Raw genomic sequence first — 15,271 nt, forward strand, 5'->3', positions numbered from 1 at the left:
AGATCCACGAATGGGAGATTCACCCCCAAATACTAAACACTTACTTCCAAAAATGAGGAACACCACAAATAGACCTATTTGCAACAAAAGAAAACGCAAAATGCCAAAACTTCGCATCCAGGTACCCACAAGATCAATCTCAGGGCAATGCGTTATGGATGAGTTGGTCAGGGATATTTGCATACGCTTTTCCCCCCTCTCCCACTCCTTCCGTATCTAGTAAATAAATTGAGTCAAAACAAACTCAAACTCATACTTATAGCACCAACCTGGGCAAGACAAGCTTGGTTCACAACACTACTAGACCTCTCAGTAGTGCCTCATGTCAAGCTTCCAAGCAGACCAGATCTGTTAACTCAACACAAACAACAGATCAGGCATCCAAATCCAGCATCACTGAATCTAGCAATTTGGCTCCTGAAATCTTAGAATTCGGACACTTAGACCTTACACAGGAATGTATGGAGGTCATAAAACAAGCTAGGAAACCAACCACAAGACATTGCTATGCAAATAAGTGGAAAAGATTTGTTTATTATTGCCATAATAATCAAATTCAGCCATTACACGCATCTGCTATAGAAATCGTAAGCTACTTACTACATTTGCAAAAGTCAAAGCTAGCTTTTTTATCCATTAAAATACATTTTACCGCAATTTCAGTTTATTTGCAAATTACGCACTAAACTTCATTATTTAGGATACCAGTCATAAAAGCATTTATGGAAGGCCTAAAGAGAATTATACCACCAAGAACACCACCAGTTCCTTCGTGTAACCTCAACATTGTCTTAACACGACTCATGGGTCCACCTTTTGAACCCATGCACTCATGTGAAATGCAATACTTAACATGGAAAGTTGCATTTCTAATTGCCATCACATCTCTAAGAAGAGTAAGTGAGATACCAGCATTTACCATACAAGAACCATTCATTCAGATACACAAGCATAAAGTAATTTTACGAACAAATCCTAAATTCTTACCAAAAGTCATATCACCGTTCCACTTGAATCAAACAGTAGAACTACCAGTGTTCTTCCCAGAGCCAGATTCTGTAGCTGAAAGAGCACTACATACATTAGACATCAAAAGAACGTTAATGTACTACATTGACAGAACAAAACAAATTCGGAAAACAAAACAATTATTTGTTGCTTTCCAAAAACCTCATACAGGAAATCCAATTTCCAAACAAGGCATTGCTAGATGGATAGTTAAATGCATTCAAACCTGTTATCTCAAAGCAAAAAGAGAACTGCCTATTACACCAAGGGCACACTCAACTAGAAAGAAAGGTGCTACCATGGCCTTTCTAGGAAACATTCCAATGACAGAAATATGTAAGGCAGCCACATGGTCTACGCCTCATACGTGTACCAAGCACTACTGCGTGGATGTGTTAACAGCACAACAAGCCACAGTAGGACAAGCAGTACTACGAACTTTGTTTCAAACAACTTCAACTCCTACAGGCTGAACCACCGCTTTTGGGGAGATAACTGCTTACTAGTTTATGCAAAGCATGTGTATCTGCAACTACACATGCCATCGAACGGAAAATGTCACTTACCCAGTGTACATCTGTTCGTGGCATGAGACGCTGCAGATTCACATGCGCCCGCCTCCCCAGGAGCCTGTAGCCGTTTCGAAGTTGATCTTCAACATTTGTAAATTTGTAAATATATCACTTTAAACTACATTATGTACATACATATATACTCCATTGCATGGGCACTATTACTATAATACACAACTCCTACCTCACCCTCTGCGGGGAAAACAATCTAAGATGGAGTCGACGCCCATGCGCAATGGAGCAGAAAGGGGAGGAGTCCCTCGAGCTTGTGACTCGAAAAGACTTCTTCGAAGAAAAACAACTTGTAACAATCCGAGCCCAACACTAGATGGCGGGATGTGCAAAGCATGTGAATCTGCAGCGTCTTATGCCACAAACAGATGTACACTGGGTAAGTGACATTTTCCAAATCATTCATGACATGTTAGCATTGCAAGGATGTCACAGAGTCTGACTTGGCAGGAAATCTCAATTACTGAAATGATGATTGTTTGGTCCTGACCTTTAAAACAACATAAACAGAGCTACATAACCAGAATACATGAACCTTGCTTGCTGGTTAATTTCACTAACGTGTTGTCGGTAATTTAAGAATCATCTCCAAGGAAATCAGATTCTCACTCCATCTGAGGAGCAAACCTTTTCTAGATATGCTATGTAGACCAATAAGGATCAGGGAGGGAGTTCACCTCCCTGTCTCCAAGTAGATTATGTACCACCTTATTGTCCACCAGTTGCAGAGTGGCAATGGATATTTCACCTTCTTTGAAAGCCAATGGTGTGACCAGATCTGACTCCCCTTCGTGACGGTCTGGATTTCAAGAGTTTCCCCATCAGCATCTGGTGGCTCATCAGTGCGGTTTCTGTTTCAAGGGCTGTGGTGGATCCTCCCACCCATTCTATTGTACTGAGAGGGTAGAGGCTAATATAAAGCAAGAAGGTGAGAATCTGGAGTACATCGTTTGATCAGTTTTCTCTAGAACCACAACCCATTGTGGAAGAGCCCTGCAAAGTGACCTCATCAGGGGATGACTCCTAGCTTCCTAGAGGTCAATAATGTCCATCTGCACCTTCAAGATAGCTTCCTTTGGATCCTACCCTTTTAATGCCTCTTCCACCTGCTTCACAAAAGCACAAAACAAAGAAGCATAGCTAGCTCCAGGCAGCCGAAGAGGAGTCTGCTAAAAAAAAAAAAAATTTAAAGGACGACCACTGTAAGTCCTCTAGGGAGAAGAGTTCTGACAGATCCCACAGATCCAGATCACATGTAATTGCAAGAAGGATCACTTCCTCCTCGGTCAGATATGAGTGGGTTCTCAAAAAGATCTTTTACTTGTCACAGTAGATGACCTGGTCTCCTTTCACAAAGTTATGAATGGAGCAGATAGAAGATTGTTAATTAAACTGTCTGCTCCAGATTATGAAACCCTTTTTTTCAAAACCAAAGGTAGTTCCCATGGTAACTCTGCTTACAGGTCTGTTGGAACACTCGATATATGCTTTCTTGACTCCTCCTTCCATAAAACCCATTGATCGCTGTCAGGTGAAAAAATGTAAACCACCAGAATTAGATGCCCTCTTAAGAGAAACACTGCCCCCTTGCTGCAAAAGAAACAGTGCAACAAGAAATGTCTGTACTTTTTTTTAGCCACAGCATTGAAGGGTGACGTCACCATTGTACGATATAATAGAAAGCTGTGGAAGTCTTAGCCAGCTTATTGATCTGCTGCATAAGAGGATTGAGAGCCCTTAAAGAGTCTAAGGAAAGCTTTTCACCCTGTCAGGAGCTCTATTCTGAGGGACAATTTGTTTTTTCAAGGTGACAAGTTTTCCTAAAGAACCCACTCTTCTTTCCTACCCAAAATAATTTCAGATTTTTTTATCCGTCTCCCTTCTGACTTTCCTTCTGGTTGATTTTACCGGCAGAAAGAGCACTCCATACCCTAAATGTGAGAAGGGCCTGAAATACTGCTTGGGTTACACTAAAGTTATTCACCAAAGCAAACCAACCGCAATCTGGAGATAGGTGCGTACGTTTCAGACATTACTGTATTGATTTCAAATCCGGAACAGATACTTAGGTTGGTCCGATCTCCCTACACAATTTATTTGCTTAGATGCAGTTTGTCTCTTCGCCTTTGGAACACTGCATCAGGTTTAAGTGTGATTCGGCTTACTGTTCTAATGTGTATGATTTTCAGAGAGAATCCCATGACAAAGGAATGGTGTTTTTTTCTGGATTCCTAGTTCTGTCGTAGGTATTTTCTGTGAATCATAAACAACTCACCCGCCTACCAGTTCTTTACCTAAAAGGTGTTGATAATCGTAAAAGAAAACGTTGCATCTTTTAAGCATTTTTATTGTTAACTAGTTTTTAAAAATGGTGTTGCAGAAATCTTGGTTGTTTTACAAAGATTTTATTATTTACTGATTAGGAGGGAATACCATGGCACAGAAAGATCACTCCTAGCTAACGTTTCCTTCCCCTTCAGAACTGCTTTGTTTATCTTCTGACATTTTTAATCGACACAATTTTGCCTCGATGTGCAGTGTTGGGAACCGTTTTGGGGACAATCTTACTCGAAAAACACTAGAGATTGAGAGTGAGGAACAGTCCCCGGCATGATACAATATGACGCAGGTTTGAGAATATTTTCCAGGGTTGGCTTTGGTTCTCAGCCTGGTCCAGTGGGGAAGCTACCGCATACTGTGTATTACATCAGGAATACGCCACGTACATGTTTGAAAGAGGGTATAGGGCTATGAGACTAGGGGTTACTATGTTGATTTTTTTTTTTTCGGTCTGCCCGCTAAGAAAATTCTCCTAAATCTTTTTAAGGCGCAACATATGCTATCTGCAGTTATAATGGCAACAGCAATTTTATTGCAACAAAAGTTAGCTAAGCTGCTGCAGGGCAGCTTACCACCCGCAAGATTTATTGTCTGCTGGCTAACGTGTAAGACTAGATATTTGAAATCCTACTTTTCATAGGTTCTGAATTTCATATCACTTGTTCTGATACCTTACCCTTGAAGGGAGAAGGCTATACATGCATGTTATGTCAAGATTTCTAGAACTGTCTACATGTGGTAACATGAGTGAGAAGACCACAACAATGCACAGCACCAGTATCCGTAGGTGGGTAAAGTTTTGAAGGTACCGGTGGTTATACATAAATGCATGCACCAACATACTTTTTGTTTCCTTTATAAAGCTTTTTGGTATCTACATGTAACTTTTTTTTTCATTTAGGAAGAGGTAATGGAGACTGGAATCGAGCCTCCCAGTGAACAAACATGCGAGTTGAACATCCCTGGTCATGTATCCCCTGTAGAGAGTTTGACACGTGTAACCTCTTCACCTGCTGTTGGCCCTGTTCAAGATGTAGCAGCTCCAGAAATCCAGCCCTTCCAAACGGTTGTGGAAGCTACTGAGAATTCCAACCTAAAATGCAATGTCTGTCAGACGTCTGGAGTATTGCTGACCTGTAAGCAATGTCAAATGCACTACCATGCAGAGTGTCACATTCCTGTGATCCAAGAGCATCCCAGGTACTTTTCTTTTTTTAGCGGTTGAAGAGTTACAATTTTATTGAAAATTAGAAGCAAAACAGCTACAAATGGTGGATCAGTCAAAAATGTTTTGCTACATTAGATTCAGGAGATCTCCATTGATAGTCATACGCACTTAGGAGTCCCATCCACTTTGGTAAAATGTTTAAATCTCTTTGACAAACCCTTTTTTAAAAGGAGAAAGATGCAGGAAAAAAGGACATTGTAGCCCTGTAGGCTGCCATTATGTGAATGTAAAAACAGCGTCTGTGCCTTTAAGGGCCCAGAGACCACCAGCATCCCATCATGCCCATCAGGTGGCAGTTGCTTCAGTTCTTTTTTCCGGCTCTTGGTGAAAGGATCTTGGAGCGCTGAGCTCGGCCTTTTGTGCTTTTTCTCTTAATCTCACAAATAAGTTTGTGACAAGTGATTCACTCAACGGATTTCATCTCATTTTTATTTTGTATTTTTCTGACAGAATTGTTTTGTCCTTATTCTAATAAAATGCCATCTTTATTTGACAAGTGCCTTGCCTGTGGAAGAAAGAAGGCAAAGCAGACCCTCATGTCGGCATCATATGCCTTCCAGAGAACCATGTCCTTGACAAATTTCCACACTGCAGGAATCTTTCCAGGCATAGCCTGAGGAAAACAGAGAAGATTCACTGCCATGGCACAGTGGAGAGATGCAGGCAACAAGGGCAGTCAGAAGGTGGGACATCTGTAGACAGAGGAGGGGGTCAGTCCTCTACCTGGGCTCTTCCACCTTCCCCTGAGTACTCCAGGCGTGGAAGGTCCAAAAAGAGAAATGCAGCCCAAAAATGACATTGTTCCAGAACGACGTCGAGAGGTTTGACATTGAGACAAGGTACCATACCAACTTGTTCACCATCAAGGGCTGGGTCGATGTCAAAAAAGGGAGGAGGGTCGATGTCAAAGGTGACTAAACTGTCGAGGCTCAGAAGAAGTTTAGGATTGAAGAGTGTGTAGGCGTTGAGACATAAAGGATAGTTGACATTGAGGAGTTTGTCGATGTAGGAGAAGGCTAAAAAAATCAAGGCAGACCCATCATCATCTCTGGACTCTGAATACTCCAGGGTGTCTTCTCTGTTATATCCTATACTACTGCCAAACTCTCCTAGTTCTTCGCCTCAATCTCTTCCTCCTCTGTTGCCTTTCCCACCACCAGCGCCAATACCACTTCCAAAACCACACCCTGTGGAAGCCTTTCTTCCGAGGCCTCTACCTTATCCGTGATGATCGCGGTTCACATATTGTTCACAGCACTCACGGCATTGCCACAGGTTCCAGCTTTCTCCACCTTGGCCATCCTCCGGACGCTCTTATAGTCACCATGCTTCCAGGTCATGAACAAGATCTAGATATCATTCGAACTACTATTCTGACACTTCCAGCATAAGCACATACTCACTAACTCTCTGATTCTCCTCAACCACGGGTCTGTCCAGTGGATGATATCAACACTTTCAGGAGGTGCTGATGAGAGGCACTTCAAAATTATCTCTATATTGATCCCTACACCATCCACATCATCAATCTTCAAGACTGTTCACCGCAGATCAGTGTCCAGGCCTCTCCTACCATTGGTCCCCGGGCCTGTGAGAACCAGCAGTGGACTTGTTTCTCACACCGGCTGCAAAAGAAACAGACCTCCAGAGCATAACCTTTGGATTCTGGGGTTTTGCTTGCGGTGAGTAAGCATCATTCCACCACCCCTTCATCTACTATACCACCACACAAGCAGAGTAAAAGTTGGATTTTGGGTGATGGAAGATTTGCTGTATAGTTGCCTCTTCTGAAGGCAGCAAGTGCATCAACTTCCGTGGACAGGTACGACGTGCCTTGTTGGGAGCCTTTGCAAATATTTGCCAACAATATCCCTAGAGACCAGATTAAGGACCTCCTCGAAGTGGTCAACAAGGATATGATGGCCTCCAACCAGATTATCGGTGCTGCAGTTAATTGTTACTGGCAGCCTAAGAATACTGCCATTGGTGGCCTTGCAAAGGCATGCATGGCTTCCCCTTACGGCTCTTAAACATGAATTCCAGCAATGGATTATCAACCTCCCATTCTCTAGATCTACACTTTTCGGCAGTCATACGGATGACAAAATAGCCCTGATGAAGTCCAAGATGGAGACCCTAAATGCTGTAGGCCTTGAAAAGCTGAAAGAGCAGCAAAGACCCTACAAATTCTACGATAACGTTTTTACCCAGTGTTCAAACCCTTCACTTGGTACCAAGGTCGCCAGCAAACCCAACATCAGACTTGTTACTAACAGCAACATTGTCAGCCCAGAGGACAAGCCACTGAACAGTCTGCTCAGGGGTGTAAAGCCTACAGCAGACTCTAAGCAATTAATCTTTATTTCCCCTCTTCCATTACCCACTCTGGTATTGGGAAGTATCTCATTTCCTGACAGTGGCAATTCATCACAATAGACGCCTGAGTAAGAAAAAATATTATTCAGAATGGGTATTGTCTCAGTTTCATCAGTCCTCCACCAACTATTCCACCAAAACCATCCAATCATCATCTACAGATGCTGCACTCAAAGTAAACATTCTTCTGCAAAAGTACTCGGTGGAGACAAGTCCGCCCAAACAACGAGGCACAGGGATTTATTCCCGTTTTTTTTTAGGGTAAAAAAAGAAAGGTCCCAGAAACAAGTTGAGACCTGTTCTTGATTTGAAACTGGCTAACAAATGGATTTGATGAGGAAAATTCGAAATGCTGGCACTGCATCTGATCTGTTCCCAGTTACACCAGGGAGACTGACTCAGTTTGATAGACCTCCAACCAAGATGCACATTTTAATTTACCAATAGCCAAGAAGCATTGCAAATATTTGAGGTTCATCATGGGTCACGATCATTACCAATACAAAGTGCTACCATTTGGCCTCAGATCAGCCCCCAGAACTAGTGTATGCCAGTGGTAGCTGCACATCTCAGAAAGCTCAGTGTTTGTCTACTTCTATTTAGACGACTGCCTGATCAAGGCATCAACACCGCAAGAAGCCCAACTACATTACCAGTTGACCAGCAGTCTTTTCCAGTGGTTAGAGCTGCTTATCAATCACACCAAAACAAACTCTACTCCATCCAAAGACTGCATTACTTGGGGACCTCCATCACCATCCAAGCAAGTGTTTGTCCTTTGGAGGAGAGACTGTTATTAATCAGTCTGAAAATGTCACTCTCATTAAAGTTTCTCACCCCACAGTGAGAACAGTGTTGTCTCTTCACTGCTCGATGGCTTTGAGTATGTTTGTTTCTAACTACGAAATCCCATCTCCACAAGTGTCCTCTCCAGGAATGTATTGAGGATCAGTTGGACCAACTTATGGGCCATTGGGAGGACAAAAAACCACTACCATTTCAGCCGCCACCCCCTCCCCAAGCAAAGCAGTTGCTAAAACGGTGGCGCTCTCCGGAAAATCGGCTTTAGGGGATGCTATTTTATCAGGATGTCCTTTTCCAGAACATAGTAACAGATGCCTCGTTGCTAGGATGGCGGAGTACACATGGATCACCTCCAAATCCAAGGAACATTGTCTCTGAGAGAGATTACCTATCCCATCAATACCCTCAAGCTACAAGCAGTTCTAGTGTTGATGGTCTTTCTCCCATCCTTCAAGACACAATCCCTGCTTGTCCCGGCACAGACAAATCAATAACTATATACCACCGCAACAAGCAGGGAGATTCTAGGTCCAGACCTTTCTGTGCCTGGACAATTTCGCAGTGGCTGATAGCCAGAGACTTGCAGATCACTGCAACTCATCTCCCAGGTGTCCAAAATGTTAGAGCAGACTCACTAAGCAGTGTCTTTCAAGAAAACCCCAAATGGGTCCTTCATAACGGTGTCGTGCAAAACATACTCCAGATGTGGGGCTCTCTGCACATCAACTTATTTGCCACTGTAGAAATGCCCAGGCTTTGCCTCTAAGTACTTCCAACCAGGACACTAGGAAATGCCCTATGGATCGACTGGTTTGGCAGATTTCTCTGTGCCTTGATCCTGTCAGTTTTCATCAAACTGTCTTACTCGAGAGCCAGAAAGATCTTGATTTCTCTGGGGTGGCCACGTCAGTGAAGGTCACGAACCTTCTTCACCGGTCTTAGCATCCACATCTCAAGCTGCTATGCAGACCAGACCTTCTCATGAAATTTGGAGGTCAGATGATTCACCCCAATTGCTCCTCCTTCAATTTGGCAGCCTGGCTCCTGAGCTAGTTCAGTATGGGAATGTGAACGTTCCACAAAAATGCATGAACATTCTCAAATAAGTTAATTGACTATCAGCACGTTCAGCCTATTTATTCATATGGAATAAATTTTGCAACTGGTGTTCTAACAAGAACGTGGATCCAGCAACCTGCCAAGATGTTGTCATCCTTCCAGGCCAAATTTGGCTTACAATATTCTTCCGTAAAAGTTCATTTGGCAGCTCATAATCCGGTTATCGAAGATCTATTTCGAAGGGTTGGAAAATATTTTTACTCCCATAAGGGGACCAACTCCTTGCTAAGAGCTCAATATAGTCCTCTCATGCAGAATCCTTTTGAGCCCATTCACAAATCGTCCTTGTAATAGCTCTCTTGAAAAACTGCTTTTTTCGTAGCACTCACATAAGAACGTGGAATTAGCGATATCCAGGCCTAGAGTTCTCACAAACCATACACCGTTTTTCATTCCAGCAAGGTAGTGATGAGGACTCACCCAAAATTCCTATAAAGTCCTTTCTTACTTTCATGTCAATCTGACTATTTCCCTGCCCCTTTCTTTCACCACCCTTCCACACCTGCTGGAAGGAATCATTCTCTAGACCTTAGGCAAGTTTTAAAGTTTTATCTGGCCAAGACAGGAGATATCTAAAAGTCGGACCAATTTGTTTGTAAACTATGGACAGGTCCATATAGGTATGGCCACGCCCAAACAGTCCATTTCCCAATGGATAGTATCTTGCATTCTTTTATGCTATCAGAAAGCAAACCATGTTCTGTCCAGTAGGCCTAAAGCTCACTCTACTAAAGAGAAATCGGCTTCTGACGCTTTAATGAGAAATGTCCCTATAGCTGAAATCTGTAAAGTGGCTACATGGGGATCTGGTCACACGTTTACCAAATATTAATGTTTGGATTCAGATGTTCAAGTAGGTCAGGCCTCCTTGAGAAACGTATTTGCCTGATTTGGTCGATAGGTCAAACCTCTTTTCCACTGCCCTTTGGAGGGGTGGGATTGCTGCTGTATTCAATGCTTATGGCTCTGAATGGAGATCCCCTGAAAGAGAAGCAATGGTTTCTTACCTTTAATCCAAGTTCTGTCTCAGGGTAATCTCAGTTGAATTCATAAGCAACCCTCTTGCATCCTCGGTGGACAGAGGTGGTTATTGGACGTATCAGTTATTGCCACATCTCTTCAGAAAGATCTAAAGCAACTGCCACTTGCTGGGCATGATGGAACACTGGTGGTCTCTGGGCCCATAAATGCACAGACCCTGTTTTTACATTCACATAACGCCAGCCTGCAGGGCTACACTGTCCTTTTTTTTCTGCATCTTTCTTCTTTAAAAAAAAACAAAAGTTTGCTAAATAGTTTTAGCATTTTACCAAAGTATTTGGCCTTAAATATACATGTACATGGGTATTTTTACCCTTTTGTAATAGCAGTCTGAAGAAATTGAGCACTATAGCCTTCTTTATAGGCTGTACAGTATTCTTGTCTTAAGTGATTCTACAGGCTTTCCTGACAAAGTGGGTGTTTACACTTAAGAAGATATACTGTGAAAAAGTGCTTTGGGATCCCAGGACGTGGGTGGGACTATTCAGTGCTTGTGACTTAAATGGACACTCCCCAGAGAGAGAACTTGGATTACAGGTAAGAAACTGTTCCTCTGAGTCCTTCCAGCACAAGCTTCTTTCTCAACATGTCTTATCATGAAAATACATCATTACCCTGTTAAGAAAAATGAAAGCAGTAGTATCTGTTGTGTGTCCTCTTCTGCACTAATATTAGGGAATGAAATTCATTTGTGGGGTCCTGCAACATAAGTGCTTTGGCTTTGTTGTCTGCTGATGTTTCTCTGTAATCCGGCTCAACCATGATTGTGGTGCTCGGTTGACTCTAGTCCCAATGGTGTGGTTGTAAGGAGTTGTTTGGTGCTTCGAGGCAGATACTTAGATTTGTTTGTCTTGGACTTTCTGCTCCCTAGTTCTGGCAAATAGTGACACTTGCCAACCAAGTCTTTGAGTTAAATTTGAGTGGTGATTCAAGATGGTAGTTTCACAGAGATTGCTTCTGTCTCACCCAAATCTGCACAATATACTTTGGTGGGTGCTGTTGCTTTCTGACCAGCTCTTGACCAGAAATTGGTCCATCGATATTGTTGCTGAGCCTGTATTTCCACTAGGCAGACAAAGTATTTCTCCCTTTGAGTCTAGGTGTTATTTTGCCGTTACTTACAAAATAGTATTTTCTGGCACGTGGTCGTAAAGTGGGCAGTTCAGGATGATAGAATTCTTGAGTACCACAGGCGGCTAAATCATAGTAGAACCTGAGTATCTCTATACCTGTTTGTATCCCATCATGAAACTTAGATATCCTGAATACATCTGAGAATCTCCTGTAAGACCCTAAGCACCTGCAGTAGAATAACATTGATCTTAGGGCTCAATATAATTCTATCACCTACAAACTATGAAATCCCTAGAGATTTTTTTTCTGCCCAGACCGTCAGGACAATTTGGTTTTATTTGCCATAATCATTAGCGTACCGTTTACTTATGTGTTAAAAGGTTCCTTTTCTTTTTCGCTGGCTGGACATGCAGGTATTCACCTTTACCTATTGAGTTACGCTGCAGTCTGAGTCTAAGCACCTGTAGAAAGCCTCAGTTGCTTACCTTTGCTAACCTGAGTCAGGAGTGTAAATGAAGTCTCTTGGTTTCACAAGTCTGAGCATAAGGGTCTTGTGAGTCAGGGATATTGGTGATAAATTGCTTATGGTGGATGTAGTCCAGTAGCCTCTAACTGGCCAAATCCACAAAGATAGGCACCAAGGCATTATTTCTTAGAAGTTCAAAAAAAAAATGTATGCCTACCATTGTCAAGGGAGGCAGCTTCACTCCTCATACTGGCCTTTTGGAGGCTGCTGATTGTAGTACAGGTGTGCTCACATTTTGCCTGCACCCCAGTGAGAATCTTAAATTACCCATAACTGCCCTTTTTCTCTAGTCAGTGTGTTATAGTGTACTTTCAAATGATTGGTGTGTATGGGTCCAGGAAATTCTGGATAAGTGGTTCGCCCAAAGGGCACCAAATGTGAGCCCGCACAAAGGGCACTGAATGAGAGCATGCACAAAATGACTAGTTTAATGGAATGTTTGGTTGTAGATACACATGCTCTGCATGCTCCTAACATCTAGTGTTGGGTTTGGAGTGTTACAAGTTGTCTTTCTACGAAAACCATTTTCGAATCACAGGATTGAGTGGACTCCTTCTCTGTGATACTGCGCATGGGCTTTGACTCCTTTGTTAGATTGTTTCCTTTCCGCCGTCTGGCTCAGACGTGTCCCTGTGCTCTGTTCTCCCTTTGCTCCTGTTTCAAAATCTTTTTCCATCTTTCCTTAAATCACAGTATTGTCTTCGATATCACTTCTCTATTATCGCTCTAGTCTCACTTTGTCGGTTCAGGAACCAACCGAACGCCCTTTCGGGCCTACCTCACCACGCGGCACTGAACAGCATGCTGTGCTGCTGAAATGAACGCAGTTTAGATTCTGCCTCTGTGCTGCTCCAAATTCCTGCACAATGACCAACATCTTGTGTGTAACATGTACTTCTCCCCTGACCATCAAGAAGCCATCTGTGTCGCCTGCATGTCCTTTAGGTCGAAAAAGACGCTTTGGGACTGGAGGGTTCAAAGACTAGAGATGGCGCACAAGACTCTTGAAGACACTCTGGACATCTTCAGGGAGGAGCATGCCCAGTAGGAGCCGGAATAGGAGGAGGCCTTTTCCATCCAGGACACCGACATCCAGTCGGACAACAAAAGTCAAGAAGTCTCACCAGCGCAACCTGTGACTACCGTTGCCCCTCCTGCCTCCTCCAAGACATCCAGAAGACTATTTACAGAGGTAGCCGGACCGCCAATGTCTTCGGGTCTTGGCCTGCTCTGAAAAACTGGTATGAATGCCCTGCTTTCTGCTCAGCACCAAAAATAGCCAAGACTAAGTCAACGTCCTCGGCATTAACCTAGACATCTTTGGTCTGAGACAGCGGTCCCATTCCACCTCAATCCTCCGCGCCAACCACTTTGGCACCAAGCCGAACAACCACCACTTCAGCTCCGGTACCGGCCAAATGGCACTGATTGAAAACTTTGGTGCCAAAGCCAAGGGATTCAGCTTCTTCGGAACCAAAAGACTAATCAGTCTTCGGCTGCTGTCTCCAGTTAAACCCATTTTAGAGTTTATGGATGCTTGTCAGTGTCTCATCCATGTCCAAGAGGGTACAGGGTACATCACTGCATCCCCACCTGTTACCTTCAAGAGAGCCTTTTCCTCTTTAACCTCTTTCTCCTCCTCCTCTACTTCCCCCACCTGCCTCTCCCCGCCTCATGCACCCACCTCTCCTACTGCAGCAGACGTAACACCACAGGGATCCCAGTTATTCACTGGGGGAGACTTAAGTCGCATCCACCAGGACCCAGATCCCTGGGATACATATGACCCTGATCCCTTGATCTCTACGGATCCAGATCTATACCCTGCATGACCTTCACCAACAAAGGATACTACTTTCTACCAACAGGTGATTGCTAGAGCAGCCTCCTTCCACAAAGTTAACCTTCACAGGGACCTCATTGAACAAGACTTTGTTTTTTACACCTTAATGTCAACACATAGGGATCTCTAATTCCTCCCCATGCTCTCTGGCATGCTTCGTAATGCTGACAACATATTTAAGGTACTAGTTGGCTCTAGAGTCATCACCCCTAGAGTTAATTAAAAAAAAAAGTACAAGGCTGCACCCTCAGATCCTAAATATACAAAATCTAAAGTCCCACCAGATTCTGTTGTGGCTACTACCACATGTAAACTGGCCAATAGTCAAGCCACAGGGGACTCTCCTCCCCAGATAAGGACAGTAAAAAGACTGATGCCTCAGGTAAACTAATGGTTGCTTCTGCAGCCAATCACTGGTGTATTGCCAACTCACGAGCTTTACTTGCGAGATATGATCGGGCTCACCAGGATGAAATGGGGGAGCTCCTCCAATATCTCCCAGATGATCACTGTAAAAGGGTTAACAGATTGTCACTGAAGGGCAGACAATTAGTAATAGTGCCATCAGTTGTGCCCTGGTTTCTGCATGCAGTATTAACACTGCCATTTTAGTTAGGAGACATGCCTGGCTAGGTGCTCAGGTTTTAAAACTGAGGTACAAGGAGCATCTTTTCGACCCTCAAGTGGACTCCACCATTGAAAAGCTGAAGAAAGACACAACTACTGAAGGGCCAGGGGCACTTTACTTTGTGTCTCACAAAGAGGTACTTTTCGTCGCCCACATTTCGAGGTGGTTACAAACCGATGACCTCAGAGGCCTTCACATCTCCGGCCAGGCTGTCTTCCAGCTCCTACTCACGAGGATTCTGTAGAGGCACTTTTAGAGGTAACAACACAAGAGGTAAAGGGAAAGAAGACCACCAGCAAATGCCTCAACAGCAAAATAGTGATTATCCACACCTGCCCACTCCCTACCTGTGAAGTTACTACTCCACATTCTACTCTTACTCATTACCACACTTCTAAACATTCCCCCTCAGTCTCACAAGCTCTCGCAGGAGCACCTTCTCCTTCTCAGGCAAGAGATACAATTACTTCTTACAGAAGCCATCAGGCCAGTTCCAATACAATATCAGGGGGCAGGAGTATACTACCTATACTTCCGCAATCTAAAAAAAATATGTTTTTTTCAGGCCCTTTCTGGACCTAGAGCCCATAAACCATTATATTCTATCCGAACACTTTCACATGGTCACTCTTCAAAACGTTGTCCCACTTCTTACAAAAGGGCAACTTGATGACCGCCTAGATCTCAAGGATGCCTGCTT

At 43.5% G+C, this 15,271-nt stretch overlaps 1 protein-coding gene across 1 annotated transcript in view; it reads left to right on the forward strand.

The window, feature by feature from the left end:
• Positions 1 to 15,271, forward strand: part of TRIM28 (tripartite motif containing 28) — a 373,881-nt gene that overhangs the window by 231,834 nt on the left and 126,776 nt on the right. Inside the window, exon 13 of the mRNA XM_069200493.1 lies at positions 4,834 to 5,132. Coding sequence (XP_069056594.1) covers positions 4,834 to 5,132 — 299 coding nt within the window. The remainder of the gene's footprint in view (positions 1 to 4,833; positions 5,133 to 15,271) is intronic.

The sequence above is a fragment of the Pleurodeles waltl genome, chromosome 7 (genome assembly GCF_031143425.1).
Source record: "Pleurodeles waltl isolate 20211129_DDA chromosome 7, aPleWal1.hap1.20221129, whole genome shotgun sequence".
Taxonomy (NCBI): Eukaryota; Metazoa; Chordata; class Amphibia; order Caudata; family Salamandridae; genus Pleurodeles; species Pleurodeles waltl.